This window comes from Antechinus flavipes, chromosome 2, assembly GCF_016432865.1.
Source record: "Antechinus flavipes isolate AdamAnt ecotype Samford, QLD, Australia chromosome 2, AdamAnt_v2, whole genome shotgun sequence".
In the NCBI taxonomy this organism is placed as follows: domain Eukaryota; kingdom Metazoa; phylum Chordata; class Mammalia; order Dasyuromorphia; family Dasyuridae; genus Antechinus; species Antechinus flavipes.
The window spans coordinates 465,241,208-465,257,130 of record NC_067399.1 but is presented as its reverse complement, the minus strand read 5'-3'; the positions used below and the strand labels follow the sequence as shown (position 1 = coordinate 465,257,130).

At 37.0% G+C, this 15,923-nt stretch overlaps 1 protein-coding gene across 4 annotated transcripts in view; it reads right to left on the bottom strand.

Annotated features, from left to right (window-relative positions):
* Window positions 1-15,923, bottom strand: part of RABGAP1 (RAB GTPase activating protein 1) — a 196,338-nt gene that overhangs the window by 33,444 nt on the left and 146,971 nt on the right. For all 4 annotated transcript variants that reach the window (XM_051979598.1, XM_051979601.1, XM_051979600.1 and 1 more), the window contains 4 exons: window positions 14,391-14,504; window positions 4,121-4,195; window positions 1,274-1,399; window positions 63-206 (listed from right to left, as the gene is read on the bottom strand). In XM_051979598.1, the coding sequence (XP_051835558.1) occupies window positions 63-206; window positions 1,274-1,399; window positions 4,121-4,195; window positions 14,391-14,504 (459 nt within the window). The remainder of the gene's footprint in view (window positions 1-62; window positions 207-1,273; window positions 1,400-4,120; window positions 4,196-14,390; window positions 14,505-15,923) is intronic.

Sequence of the window (15,923 nt, the reverse complement as noted above, 5' to 3'; positions counted from 1 at the left end):
TTATTTTTGAAATGGTGGGAAGAAGACCATAAAACACTGGCAAAGTTATCACTGATACATACCTCACACAATAGCAAGTCAATTATATGGAAGACCATGTAGAGAGGGAATTTTGCAGTGAAGAGTGTAAGAAACCACTGGGAAGCATACATATGTGCTTCAAGGCTTATATCCAGGAAATGGTTGTATAGGTCGGGAATGTATTCCTGAAAAAGCAAACTAATTAGTTTTTTGCATAAATGTAGTTCTTGACTCACCCTTTGAAGGCTCTTAAATCTACCAGGAAGAAGACTATAAAGTCATATACTTATGAGAGTTCTTTCTCTCTTCTCTCCCCTTCTCTCCCCCCCACTCTCCCTTCAAGAAAACAAGAGCAGTCATTGAGAAGAAAATATAGCATCTGGAATTCAACTGGAACAAACCAATTCTCTTAATTATTCAATTTATGAACTAATCCCTCCGTAATGGTGACAAAAACTTGAAAAATTAATTTTCTCTACTAGGTTAGAATATATTTGGAAAAGATGACTTTTTTTCCTGTATAAAAATCATAAACAAACAAAAAAAAAACAAACATCTTTGTGAACATCATCTCTTGACTGATTTTGTTGGGATCAAGTCCGTTGAACATCATTTAACTTTTGGGATGTTTATGAAAATAGAAACAATTCACATACATCAGAGTCATAACTTATAAATTTTTGTACTATTAACTGCAAAAAAACAAAGAACAAAAAAACCCAATAAACCAACCATAAAAATTATCAACACTATCAAAAGAAAAAACCCTCCAGATGGAAATATATGAAAAAAATTAAGTTTTATTGGGACTCTTTCCCTGCCAAAATTGAACCCTAGAGATCATTTAGTCCAACTCTTAATTTATTTCATAAAAAAAGTGATTATACCCTGACAGAAAACATTTACAGATGAGGCACTGGCTTAAAAAAATGCAGATTATTTCATTATTTGACATCTTTAATTATCTCGAAGTTTTTTTCTTATATCATGCCTTTCAGTAACTTCCAACTATTGTTTCTACTTCTGTTCTCAAGTTCAAGAAGTTTTTCAATTCATTCATTCTCTCACAGGGCTACATAATATCTCAGTGGCATGGGTTCCAGGCCCTCCCAGATCCCGGTTGCTCTTCTTTGGATTGGTTGTAGATTGTTAATATGATTGCTTTCAAACTGAATATTATATTGTGAACATAGTCTGCACATGTAAAAAGACAGTAATATTATCATTTCTTAAATACAGTTTGATTTTATACCTGCATGAGGCGCTCCAACTGATAAAACTTGCAGTGCAAATCTTCAAAGTTTTGCTTGAAAAGTTCCCTGAGTCCATAGTCAAACATGATTTTGACTAGAACACTGAAAGCTTGTTCCTCAGGCATCTATTAAAGAAAAAAACAAAACAAACAAGAAAACAGATTTTGCAGCACTTTCTCTTCAATATCTTAAGCTCTAAGCTCCCTGGGCCCATCTGGATGGCAAGCAAAACCAGAAATCTGTAATTATATTTCCTTTATCATAATCTGAAGAGAAAACAAATGTCTCTTCTTTAAACTTGACTATCATTTCCTTATGCCAAAGAGCCAATGTTAAACCCCAGTGCTGTGAAGAGTTAGCATTATTTTGTCCATTCTATTTGTTTTTCTGTTTATATCTCTTCATTTTATGGAAGGGGAACTGAGATCGAGAGAACAGGTATTGCTTAAGGCAGTGATTTTCAAACTTTTGTTTTCAGCATCTTTATCCTATTAAAAATTATTGAGGATCTCTCCAAAGTGTTTTTGCTTATCTGGATTATATTTATAGACATTTACCAAATTGGAAATAAAAACTATTTTTGAATTTGTAGACCCTCTAAAAGGGTTTCAGAGATCCCCAAGATTCTCTAGACCATACTCTAAGAACCACTGGCTTAAGGTATATTCTCTAGTGATTTAATGAACTAAACAACATAAAATAATAGCAAATTTGGAATCAGAACCTCAGTCTCTTTGATTCCTGATCTGGTGTTTTTTCTTTTATGCTGAGCTATCCCTCATAACATCAAGTATCTAAACCACTGTAATTTACTGTCAAAAATATTAACTCTTGCTTCAACTGACCAGAAGCCAGAGACTATCTTATTAATGAATGACAATTATACTGTAATTAAACTCCTACAAAAAATCTTAGTTCACTTTTATTCATAAATGGCAACATTTAAGTATATACTCCAGAATGTGATGGAAAAATACTTGGCTATGAATCTGGCCAAGTATCTAATTGTTGTTGTTTATTTGAATTGCTGACCATTCCATAAACATTATTAATTAAGTGCATGCATTGTTCTTGGAGTGAATGGAAGGAGGTTTAAAATTTAGATAAGACAAACTTCCTAACTTCAGGGAGTCAATATGAAACACACAATATCACATGCTAAGTGCACTGTGAGAATCAAATGAGGACCCAGTAAGTGCTATATAAATGCTAGCTGTTTTATTATAGAGGAACAAAATGAAGAAGTGAAGAGAGAAGGTTTTTGAAGAGGCTGGATGTGAATTACATTTTAAAGGGCAAGAATTCCAAAGGCAGAGGAATGTGATATATGCTGCCTCAATAAAACTCAGAAGTAAGACTTGGCACTATTTTAAGTGATGACACTACAAGAGAGCTGACAGCATCCATACAGCCAATATAGCAAGCACCAGCATCCTCCCACAGAGATTTCAATAATTAAAACCCATGAATTATGGTTAGGGAGCTAACTGTCCTCCTGTTTCACAAAAGTACCATGATTATCATACCTCTTATTTTAGAAAAGAAAATTATGAGGCGCAATGCTAAGAACAAATTAATCAAGATAATCTTGTGAAAATCCTAAAATTGGATAAAAAACGTAAAGCTGACTGAGAGTCAGGATGAGCCAAATTTGAATCCTGGCTCTTGCACCTTTTTAACTGTGTAATCTTATACAAGTCACTCCTTTCTTTCAGGCTCAATTACCTCTTTTGTAAAATGAGGAAGTTACATTGTATGAGTACTAAGATTCCTTCTTGTTCTAAATTTTACATCCTTATAATTTCCTACAACTATTTTTTTTCTTTTTAAAATATGTCAAAGGTTTTCATTCTTAAAGTTCAAACAGATTTCCTGGCTGCCTTACCTTTTTAGTGCTTTCAAAGTTCCTCTTATGACATAGAAATGATCATGTAAGCTTCATGAAGAACTTTACTGACAGTGGTGTGAAACAGATACCATTCACTTTTGCCAAATTTGAGATAAAAGCACATGCGAGTACAAAATTAGACTAATGTTTATATAGGTACACTTTGTCTTATAAACACATTTAAGGCCCTATGAAATTAGACACCTCTCTCCATTTTCAGCTTCATCTAACACTACTCCCTCTCATGTAGTGACAATCTAGTTAAATCTGGTTGGTTTCATTGTCATGTACACATCAAGCCCTTTCCTGTGTTCTTAGTTTTCTCCTTCAATGTCTAGAATATCCCAACCCTTCTAGATCTATGCCTTTTGAAATCCTCTTTACCCTTCAAGCCCCAGATCAAAAACTGCTTCTTGCAGGAAGTCTTCCCTTGTCTTCCCAGTCAGAAATGACTTACCTTTGCAAGGTACTCTATGCCTTTGTTGTGCTTTTGTCACACCATATTTTGCATTACAGTTAATGGTCTAATTTCTGTATATTTGGGTATAATAATAGCTAATTTTATAAAGCATTTACTGTATGTTAGGCATTATGCTAAGTGCTTTACAATCAATATCACATTTTGTTTTGATAACAACCTAAGAGGAAGATGCTATTATTATCTCCACTTTACAGAAGAACAAATAGAGGCTAAGCAAAGTAAAGTGACTTGCTCAGAGTCACACAGCTGGTAAGTAGCTAAGGCTGGATTGAACTCAGATCTCCCTGATTCTAGGCCTAAACTCTAGCCACCTCACTGCATCTATTTTCTCCCTCCAGTTAGATGCAAGCTCCACAAGGTCAGGAGGCTTAGTTATCTCTGCGTCTCCTCCCAGACCTATCAGATAATCAGTATGTTAGTAATTGTTGTGAATGGAAGGAATGTGTGTTGGCGTGGAGCAACCCCATGGTCACCTACGTGCAGAAGCAAAACAGCAGCAAGGAACGACTGGCCCTGGCAGTAGCCGATCTCTTCATCATACACAGAGTAGGCCTGGAAAAAGAAAAGAGATTTTACTTGCCAAATCATCCATATGTTAAGGAAAGCAAAGGGATCTTTCTGTGAGCAGCGCAGCAGGCTGTCCCCTGCCTAGCTAGGTTGTCGGTAAGGCTGTCAGGAAGAGCTGGCAGGGATCAAGGACATCACCCGGTCCAATAACATTTTACAGATGAGGAAATCCAGTCTAGTCAGAGGAAAGGACTCTTTTTCCAAGGTTCAGAATGCTAATTAGACTTATTCCTGTCCAGCTCACTGACTGCCAAGGAGTCTCAAATACTGTGTAGCAAAGATGGAAAAACTTGGTAAAGTTGATTTACTTCTCTTCCTGTAAGTAGCAGGAGAGATACAGCCAAAATAAGTCTCCTTTAGCAACATTTTTTAATGACAATGATTTTTCTGAAAGCATCTTTTTAGGTTTGATTGACTGTCATTTATTCCTACACAGTTTTTCAGATCGTTCTTTTCTAAAGTATACAGACACTCAGCATTTCTCAGCATTTAGTCTTTGGCTCTTTTGGTCTTTTAAATTACTTTTCAGGCTTTTATTTAAAAAAAAAAACAACTATTTTTTTTGAGGGGAGGGGATTGTTTTAATGTTGGCTCTCGTAGAAAGGAAGTGCATATAGATTTTAATTTTTTTCCCTTTTTGATAAATTATTTCTAAGGAGGCTCCCCTTTATCCTTTCCTTTTTATTTTCCCACTTAACCTTCCTTACCAGGATCCTTTCAATTTTAATAAAGCAATATGGAATTAATATATTTGGATTTTAAGTCTCCTAGCATAAGATTCATTGCTTGATTACAGTGCTAATAAAAATAAAATTAGTTTTAAGAAAAACTCAATTGTTTGAAAGTATTAACATGTGATTAAATTGCATAAAGCTTTTTTCTATCATATCATAATTTTACTTTCAGAGTTTTGGATCAAATTTTTCACAGTGTGGTAATATAAATTTAGGAGTCATTTGTTAAATATTTAGTGCCAATTTGCTCAAAAATCAAATGTCTGCTTCCTGATTTGGGACTTTAGAGGTGCTTTTTTTTTTTTTTTTTCAGAACAACACATCTAATACAATAGCAATCTAATACAAATATTAATCTCATGCTCAGCTGCCAACTCCTATCTGAGGCTTTTACTAATCACCCCCATTAGCATTCTTTCCTCCTTGAAATGACTTAAATTTTATTTCATATTTATTTACTTGTGTCTCTTTTATATCTACCCTATAAATGTGAATTCACTGAACATAGGGCCCACTTCATTTTTGTTTTTATTTTCTCAGCTAATACTTTGTCTTACACCCACAGATTCCTCAATAAATATGGAAAGAATTGGATTAAATTTGTTTCAGTTTACTACACATATGAAGCCACTTGTTATGTATCAGATGCTGAATGTACAAAGATGAAAAGTGGCGACAATCCTTAGGATCGAGGCATTTACAATCTAGTAAGAGAGATTAAATACTAAATATCTCACCCCCAAATCGGCATTTTCCCCCTACACTAAGTAGGCCTTACTGATCAATCTGATGAGGTATAAAACAGGAAAAACTGAGTCTGTATGTTACCAAAGACAATATTTATTCATGTGAACCTTTGACATTTTAATTTCCTTATTAGTTATTTCTTAACATTCATTTTTTGGGGGGATGGGGGCAGTGACCAGAGAATTATAGCACAAGATAAAAGAAAAAGAAGATAAGCTTAAAATGATTAGAAAGAAGATTGTGGGGCAGCTAGGTGGCTCAATAAATACAGCACCAGCTCTGGAGTCAGGAGGACCTGAGTTCAAATATGGTCTTAGACACTTAACTCTTCCTGGCTGTGTGATGGAGGAGGAGGAGGAAGAGGAAGAGAAGGAGGAGGAGGAAAAGGAGAATTGTGGAGAGAAAGAAGATTGTGATAAAAATGAAGGAAGAAGAAAGAAGAAAGAAGAAGATTGTGATAAAATGTCAACCATAAGCATCTGAGGAAGATATTATAAGTAAAAGGAATTTAACTCTGAACATCTGTAAAAGAAGGAAGAAGGAAGAAGAAAGAAGAAGAAGATTGTGATAAAAATGAAGAAAGAAGAAAGAAGAAAAAAGAAAGAAGGAAGAAGAAGATTGTGATAAAAATGTCAACCATGAGCATCTGAGGAAGACATTAAAAGTAAAAGGAATTTATCTCTGAACATCTGTAACACAACAGTTTGTATAATACAATTCAGCATTTAATAGAATTATGATAATTTTTTAAAAATTTGTTGAAATATATCCTTTTCCTTCAAAGTTCAGACTAGGTGCCATCTTCTTTATGAAGTCTTCCAAAGTTGGAGAGTACTTCTCCCTTACCATCTTTCCCATGGCACTTTGGACATCTCCTGTGTGCTTATCAGTCAGTCAGTACATAAACATTTATTAACTACATACTATTTGCCAGGCACTGTGCTAAGAGTTGAAGATTACAAAGAATGGTAAAAGACAGTTTTTGCTCTCAAGGAACTCAGTCTAATGAGAGAGACAAAATCTACGAACTATGTACAAACTTGCCATATGCCAAAACACATATGCAGGATAAAGAGGAAACAATCAATAGAGAAAATGCCCTAGAATTAAGAAGGATCATGAAAGTTTTCCTGTAGCAGGTGGAATTTTAGTTAGGATTTGAAGGAAGCCAGGAGGTGGAGATGAGAAGGAAGAACATGTAAAGAGGAGGACAGTCAAAGAAAATGCCTGGAATGTCTCTTGAGCAACAAGAGACCACTGTCGCTGTATTGCAAAGTATGTGGGGGCTGGGAGAAGGAAGGGATGAAAGTTATAAGAAAACTATAAAGTTTGGTGGGTGGGCAGGTCATGAAGAGAGGATTTTACATTTGATCCTATGGGTGATAGGAAACCACTGGGGAATAATACAGCTTTAGAATGCCCTGTGCTTTAGGACAATCACTTTGACAGCGGAATGGAGGATGCAAACTCCTCCAGTGGAGGGGAGAAAGGCTTGTGGCAAGCAAACTAGCCATTAGGCTATTGGCATAGTCCAGGCAGGAGGTGATGAAGGTGGTGGAAATGTCAAAGGAGAGAAGGAGGTCTACATGAGAAGTGCTATGAGAGTAAAATCAACAAAATTGGACAACAGATTGACTGTGGGAGGAGAAGGATGAGAGAATGAGGACTTGGGGATGACAAGTAGGTGCACCTAGATTGTGAGCCTTGCTGACTGGGAGAACAGTGGTGCCCTCAACAGTAATAGGGAAATTAGGAAGAGGGAAAAATTATGAGGAAAGATGACTTCAGTTTTCATCATGCTGGGTTTAAAAGATCTATAGGATATCCAATTTGAGACATCCAAAAGGCAAACAAGTGATGCAAGACTAAATGTCAGCAGAAATCAGGCCTGGATAAGTAGATTTGAGCATCATCAGTAGTGAGATGATGTGGGAGTCTGGTCCTTCAAAGGTCTGGTCCTTCAGCCTCTGCCTCTGCCTCTGCTTTTTTCTGCCTCCAACCAGCACAGAGATGGAATGAATCTCTTGTTTCCTTCACTTGGGGCTCGGCTAGCTTTCTGGTGTCTTTCAGACCAGCTTTGTCTCAGTGGGGGGCGTGCAGGAGCCCAGCCACCTACCACAGTGATGTGAGATGAAGATGAATCTGGTTGTCCACTGAACGCTCGACTCGTAGCTTCTTCACTCTGAAAACTCTTCTTCCGCCACCAGCCAGCCAAACGGAAAATATTCTGCCTTGCCTCAGAGAGAGGGCTTCTGGCGTAACTCCGCTGAAATCTCGACTTGTAGCTTCTTCACTCTGAAAAACTTCTTTGACTGGCCCATTGAAGCTCTATTTATGCTCCTTCAAGAGAGGTGTGAACTCATAAAGTTACAAAGTTTACTTTGTGAAACTCCCATACTTGTGAACTCCAATGAGTAAAGGTGTGAACACAAGCCTTGTATTAATTAGTTCTACTTAGTACCTTGTTTCAGGTTCTGGCCCAAAACATCTTCTTGTAAGATTAGATCAACTCTAATTAATTAGCAGTTTGTAAAGATTCCAACATCTCCTTCTTTCTTTTGTTTTAGAACATAGGGTGGTCATGACCTCCCTGATTTCTCAAGGAGGTGAGAACCCCACCTAAAAGGTGATCACGCCTTCCCTGAATACATGGTATACATAAATTCATCAATATGGGAGGCATTATACATAATTTACATAAGCACATAGCAATATAACACAGGCTAGTATTAATGTAACATACATGAATCAACCTGAAAATTTACACATGTCCATAAGTCCTAGAAATAGTCCATAAGGAATCCATTGTCCATTAGTTCATGTGCCAGGAATCTAATAATTCCTGTAAGCTCTGAAGTACTGCAAAAAGTCTCATCAACAATTTTTCATCTCAGGGAATCCAATGATTCTTGCTGGTTTTTCAAGAACTAAAACAGTTTCATCTTGTGTTAGGAAATCCAATGATTCCTGAAGATTTTAAAAGTCTTTTTAACAGTCTCCTTGTCAGCCATCTGATTCTTTCTCCATCTGTGGAAATATAAGCAGATCCTCTTCCCCAAGCAGTTAACCTAATTCCCTTCTATTTACCAAATTTGGGATTTCTCCTCATCATCTGGTAATTACATTGGAGCCATTTGCACTGGATATTGCCTTATTGTCCTTAAAAGGCCTGTATTCTTCCCAATTGTAATCCTGATTGCTTTTCTGTTGGTTGATGACATAAGAGTCCTGAATTTCTAAAGTCTCTCTGAGTGTAACCTCGGCTGCCATCTTGCCCCACCTGGGGTCCTGAAGCTAGGCTCCGCCTCTCATTTCCCTGCAAACTACATTCAGAAGCCCAGTGAAAGCCTCGGTTACATTTTGGACATGGGGTTTTGGGTTTTATTCTCTCACCCTGTCTTCTCATTGTATCTCTGTATCTACATTGGGCTCTTAGATGTCCAACTTTTCCACACTGAAAACATCGATGAATTTCTCTAGAAGTCCCTTGCCAAGAGGGACCCTGTCTTCCCATATTCATCATAGTTTGGGTATAATAAGCATTTGTGCCCACTGTGGCACAGCGTCTTATGATCTCCTCCAAAGGAGCCTCTTTGTCTAGCCCCCATATAATTCTTTTGCAAACCTCATTGGCATTTTCCTTAGCCAAATGTCTGGTCATTATTTCTGTTGCTGCATTATCTCCAATGGTTCTTATTACAGATGTTTGTAAACGTCCCACAAAATCTGCAAAAGGTTCATTGGGACCTTGCTCTATTTTTGTGAAAGCATTATTTTCATCTTTCTGTCCAGGGAGAGAATTCCAAGCTTTTATTGCAGCCTTAGAAATTTGCTCATACACTGTTATGGGATAATAAATCTGTTCTGAACTCTCTGCATACTGACCTTGACCAGCTAGTTGGTCAAAAGTGATTTGTCCAATAGTTCCTGTTTGTCTGTTGTGTTGGGCTTGAATCCTACATAATTCATGAAACTCCGAAAGCCACAATAAATTTTGTCCCGGTCCAAGACATGTTTTAGCGATGGATTTCCAGTCATTCGGGGTTAAGATTTCATAAGACAAATTATCCAGTAACATCTTCACATAAGATGATGTAGCCCCATAAAGAGTGCAACCCTTTTTCAAATCTTTAATTTTTTCCAAATTAAAAGGAGTGTATCTTCTCCCTTTTTGACCTGAGGAGTTGAGCTCTTCAATCACAGGATATGCATTTATAAAATCAGATATATCTTCTCCTTCATTTTTTGCTTTAATTAATGCTTTTTCTAATCTTGTTAAATTCTGCTTTACAGGAGAAGCTGCCTGTGTTTCTGTCTCTCTCCCAGATCTAATTCCTTTTCAAGAGAGAAACAAGGACATATGTCCTTTACAGTTTGTAAAAGTTCAGTGATTTGCTGTAAACTTATAATTAAACCTTGGCTTTCCATAATTTTGACAATGCTCTCTAAACATTTTCCTTGACAGAAACAGGCTGTTTTCTAAATATCTATCCCATCTTAGCTGAAATTCTACTTTAACTCTTCTAACAAAATTTCTTGTTGCACTCACCCTAATTTCTGGGTTGAAGAGTCTTTTCCACTGGATCAGGATCAGAGGCTTTTCCACTTGAATCAGGATCGTAGCTTTTCCACTGAAATTTTTTCTTTATTTCCACAGATGGAGAAAGAATCAGATGGCTGACAAGGAGACTGTTAAAAAGACTTTTAAAATCTTCAGGAATCATTGGATTTCCTAACACAAGATGAAACTGTTTTAGTTCTTGAAAAACCAGCAAGAATCATTGGATTCCCTGAGATGAAAAATTGTTGATGAGACTTTTTGCAGTACTTCAGAGCTTACAGGACTTATTAGATTCCTGGCACATGAACTAATGGACAATGGATTCCTTATGGACTATTTCTAGGACTTATGGACATGTGTAAATTTTCAGGTTGATTCATGTATGTTACATTAATACTAGCCTGTGTTATATTGCTATGTGCTTATGTAAATTATGTATAATGCCTCCCATATTGATGAATTTATGTATACCATGTATTCAGGGAAGGCGTGATCACCTTTTAGGTGGGGTTCTCACCTCCTTGAGAAATCAGGGAGGTCATGACCACCCTATGTTCTAAAACAAAAGAAAGAAGGAGATGTTGGAATCTTTACAAACTGCTAATTAATTAGAGTTGATCTAATCTTACAAGAAGATGTTTTGGGCCAGAACTTGAAACAAGGTACTAAGTAGAACTAATTAATACAAGGCTTGTGTTCACACCTTTACTCATTGGAGTTCACAAATATGGGAGTTTCACAAAGTAAACTTTGTAACTTTATGAGTTCACACCTCCCTTGAAGCTCTTTGGGCCAGAGAGCACTATGGGAGAAAATCCACAATCCCTCTCTTGAAGGAGCATAAATAGAGCTTCAATGGGCCAGTCAAAGAAGTTTTTCAGAGTGAAGAAGCTACAAGTCGAGATTTCAGCGGAGTTACGCCAGAAGCCCTCTCTCCGAGGCAAGGCAAGAGAGAATATATTTTCCACTTGGCTGGCTGGTGGCGGAAGAAGTTTTTCAGAGTGAAGAAGCTACGAGTCGAGCGTTCAGTGGACAACCAGATTCATCTTCATCTCACATCACTGTGGTAGGTGGCTGGGCTCCTGCACGCCCCCCACTGAGACAAAGCTGGTCTGAAAGACTCACCAGAAAGCTAGCCGAGCCCCAAGTGAAGGAAACAAGAGATTCATTCCATCTTTGTGCTGGTTGGAGGCTGAAGAAAGCAGAGGCAGAGGCTGAAGGACAAAACCTTTGGATTTGGCGACATTCGGAGGGAGCTCTTAGAACCAAGCAGAGAAATAGGCCTCTAAGCTAACTGGGCTATATTGGAGATAATAAAAGATCTGAACTTTGATCAACTGGCTGTGTTTTGAGAAGAAAAAGCTCACCACATTTTGGCGCCCGAACAGGGACTGACAAAATCTTGATTCCAGGGAAGGCACCCAGAGAGAACTTTTATAATATTTTAAAGAAGAACAAGAACCCAACATTTGAACCCCAACAAGATGATAACTGAATCCATGTGAACTGATGAGATATGAAAAAGAAGAGAAGGAGAAGAGAAGTGGGCCCAGGAAAAAGCCCTTGGGGACACTCATGGTCTGCTCTTGTTGCTGTTTCAGTCATGTCCAACTTTTTGTGACCCCAATTGAGGTTTTCTTGGCAGAGATCCTGGAGGGGTTCATCATTTCTTTTTTTACCTCATTTTACAGATGAGGAAACTCAGACAAACAGGGTGAAGTTCCTTGTGTGACGTCCCACAGCCAGTAGTGTCTGAGACCAAATCTGAACCTAAGAAGATGACTCTGAGCTCAGTGTTCTATCCAATGGGCCACCCAATTTGGCTCAACACTGGTGATTAGAGAGTGTGAAAAGGATCAAGAATCAGAAAAGGAGACTGAGAAAAAGAAGTCAGGTAAGGAGGAGAACTAGGAGAGAGCCATGTCACAAAAACCTAGAGAGAAGAAAATATTACGAGAAAAGACTGACAGTGTCAGAAGCTGTGGAGAGGTCAAGAGAGATGAGAACTGAGGAAAGGTCACAAGATTTGGCAGTTCAAAAAAATCATTAGTAATTCTAAGCACAGCAGTTTTAATTGAATGATGAAGTCAGAAGTCAGGCTTGAAAGTAAAGAGAAAAGTGAGAGAAAAAATGTGGAAGCATCTTTGTAGATGGTTTCCTCAAGGAGTTTAGCCACAAAAGGCAGAAGAAATACGGGATAAGAACTAACAGAGATAGATAGATCAAGTATGGGCTTTTTGAGGATGGGAGAGACAAAGCATGTTTGTAAATAATAGAAAAGTAGTATGACAGGGAGATTAATTGAAGATAAGTGAGAAAGTGAAGATGATAAAGAGAATAAAGTACTAGAGAATATTGGATGAAATTAGATTAATGCTACATAGAGAGGGATTTTCCTTGGAAAGAGAATGGTTTCATGAGAGACAGGCATAAAGGAGGAATAGTGGCAGAAGGCATCTAGTTGATGTGAGATGAGGAAGAGGGGATAATAATAATAAATATCAATAATGATCACTTTTTTCCATTTTATAGACGAGCACAGTGAGACAAACTAAGGCAAATAAAGTTAAGTGACTTATCCAGGACCACAAAGTTGGTAGCTATCTAAAGCTTAATTTGTAGACTTGGCAATTTATCCACTGAATCACCAGGGTTCCCCAACCAAAGTACAGTATTCCTAATTTTCCTAGTACCTAGTACATAGAAGATGCCTATTAATGATTTGTTGACTAATTGAAGAAAAAACTAAAAAGCACCAAAGTGCGACTTTCTTTGGTTGTGGGAATAATGAAAACCTTTTCTCCATTCCCAGCTTTATATGTTGCAGGAAGTAGATTCAAAGGTATAAAGAGTATATAACATAATAACAAAAGTAGGTAACATATTGCAATTTAATACACATCTCATTTCACAGCTTTTGACATTTTATAGAAATAAACATTTTCTGCTATTTGAAATTTGTGTTTGTACTTATTCATTAACTAATTTTTAACAGTTACCTCCTTATTTATCTCCCCCATTAAAGTGTAAGTTCCTTGAGGGCAGGTACTTGTTTTTACTCTCTATCTTTAGCCTTCACCACAAAACCTGGTACATAATAAATACTTAATAAATGATTTCTGATTGATTTATCACATCTTGAGTAAAGGTGCTAAATTAACACACCTAGAGAGACAATATTAATTTCAAAGGAGTCTATAACCCATCAATAAAGTTTCATTCAAAATATCATCTAGTAGAAAAAGTTCTGGGTATTGATTGAGAGAGAGCTTTGAATATCCACTATGCTATTTAGCAGCTGTCTTACCTTGGACAATGAATGAATGAAAAAGCATTTATTGTGCTTAGTAGGAGTTAATTAGCTCTGTGCCAAGTTCAGGGGATACAAATACAAAAGCAAAGATAATTCTTTTCTCAAGAAGGGAAAGAAAATATATATAAAGGAGTGATGACCAGGAAAGGGTATTTTGATTTGGAAAGTTACAGTGATGGGTGAAACCACAAATTGAATACTCTTTCTCGTAATACTAGCAGTATGGATTTGATCATGATTTCATAACTGTAAGTGGGGAAGGAGAGTAACGGTAAGATGGCTGTCAAGAAGATGAGGAATGAAGTGAAGCATGGCAGCAGCCAGGCTAGCTATGGTGTGCCAGGGGAGGTAGTAAACAGTTACATCTTCACATTGTTATTCTACCTTACTGAGCACCTCAGTTTCCTCATCTGAAAAGGTGTTGGACTTGATCTCTAAGATCTCTTTCTGCTTTAAACTTTTTGAAACTAATTCAGGAATATTTCTAAATGTAGAAGTTGAGTAGGGAACAAATTGAATCTTGAAATGCATTAGACAGACAAGGAATTTACATCAGTAAGGAAAAAAATGACCATTTGTCAATAATTTTTTGTACTTAAAAAAAAAAGTTTAAACAGGTATTCCTTTTGTCTTTTCTTTCATTGCTACCTAAAGATTCATAATTAAAATCAAGAACTATTTCCAAAGAATTGTTTCCTTTTTGTATTACTGAGATCCTCTATCACAATTTGTCATTGTGATTTCTCAAAATTTAATATGAAATTAAGATTCCAATTTGGAAGTGCCTCTGATAATTTTAAACCCACTAAAAACTGAACTGTTTACCTTGCATATTTTATATAAAGAATCTTGGCCATCTCCTCCTGTGTCCTTAAAGTAGTCATGAGCTGGAAATGTACGATTAATATCCCTAGTGATTGCACTGTCCTGGGGAGATTCCTGTGGAAATACAAGGCAGAAAAAGTTTTCATTATTAATCAGTTGAATCATATGGCTTATAAATTGTTAATTTGTGGGTACTATTTCTTTGAGGTTGCTTCACAGAACTGGATTTTTTCATCAGTATGGGTATTCCCACCACAACCCCTCTACAACTTGGTAGCTGATTTTTGGGAAATGCAGTGGCTGAAAATTTTATCAACTTAAGATCCTCTTGGTTTGAGAATGTCCAAATGTAACTATACTGGTTTTTGGACTATCCATTGTTGAGCCTTTTATGGCTTTCCATCTTAGCAAGACTCCTCAGAGCTTATATCCTATTGGCACAAGGTCCCAGCTTTCATTTCCATCAGGATGAAGCATTTTAGTCCTTTCAGTTAAGGACTATAACAAATGGTGTATAGCTAGTTCTTAAGAGCTCTAGAATGGAGCAGAAGCTAAATTTTTCACCAAAATAGCATTAATGCCCCTCTTGCCCAATGTCTGTGCCATATCTCATATCCCCACAGCAAGGAAGTACTGCTTCTAAAAAAGAAAAGAACTGGTGACCTTTTGGTTTGCATGAGGGAAAAGGATCTTTCCAAAACATGTCCCATAGGAATTAACCTAACCTAATGTCTCAAGGGAGGAGGTGAACAGTCAGCATATTCATGTCAGAAAAGGTTTGCTTTCCCTTATGGCTTGTGGTTGCCAAGATCAGTAGAGCGGGGGTGGAGAGGCTGGGCAATTAGATCCACAATGGCTTAAGTGACCCTCTGGCCCAAGGCCCAAGGTTTGTACATGGGAAGGATGACTCTAGAGCATCCTAAAGGCAAACATGGTAAAAATGAAGATCTGCTTACAGATAACAATCTGATTACTGTGGAAAATGAAGTGCTGCATGCCAAACAGGATATGGGAAAAGATTAAGATGAAATTTTTCTGTTTTGGCCAAAGGAGTCAAAGTGTGAAGTGTGATGTCAGTTCCATCCATTCATAAGATTTACTGGACTCAGGGTAGCTAGGTGGCGCAGTGGATAGAGCACCAGCCCTGAAGCCAGGAGGATCTAGGTTCAAATTTGGTCTCGGACACTTAACACTTCTTAGCTGTGTGACCCTGGACAAGTCATTTAATCCCAATTGCCTCTAAAACAAAACAAAACAAAACAAAAAAACCAAAATGATTTACTGGATTCAGAAATTTACAGGTAGGTTAATACAATACACTATAAAATTTAATGTTATTTCCTTTTAGTATAATCTAAACTGATGAATGTGAGGGAAAGGCAGATTGAGAAAAATTTGTAAAATAGTAATGTTTTTGTTTATCTTATTATGTTGTTTATTTTCAATGTTACTTTGAATATCTCACAAATGTTTTCTTTTTATATGACTTTGGGCATCACAGTGATAATACATACATTTTAGAAGCAGAGGGTA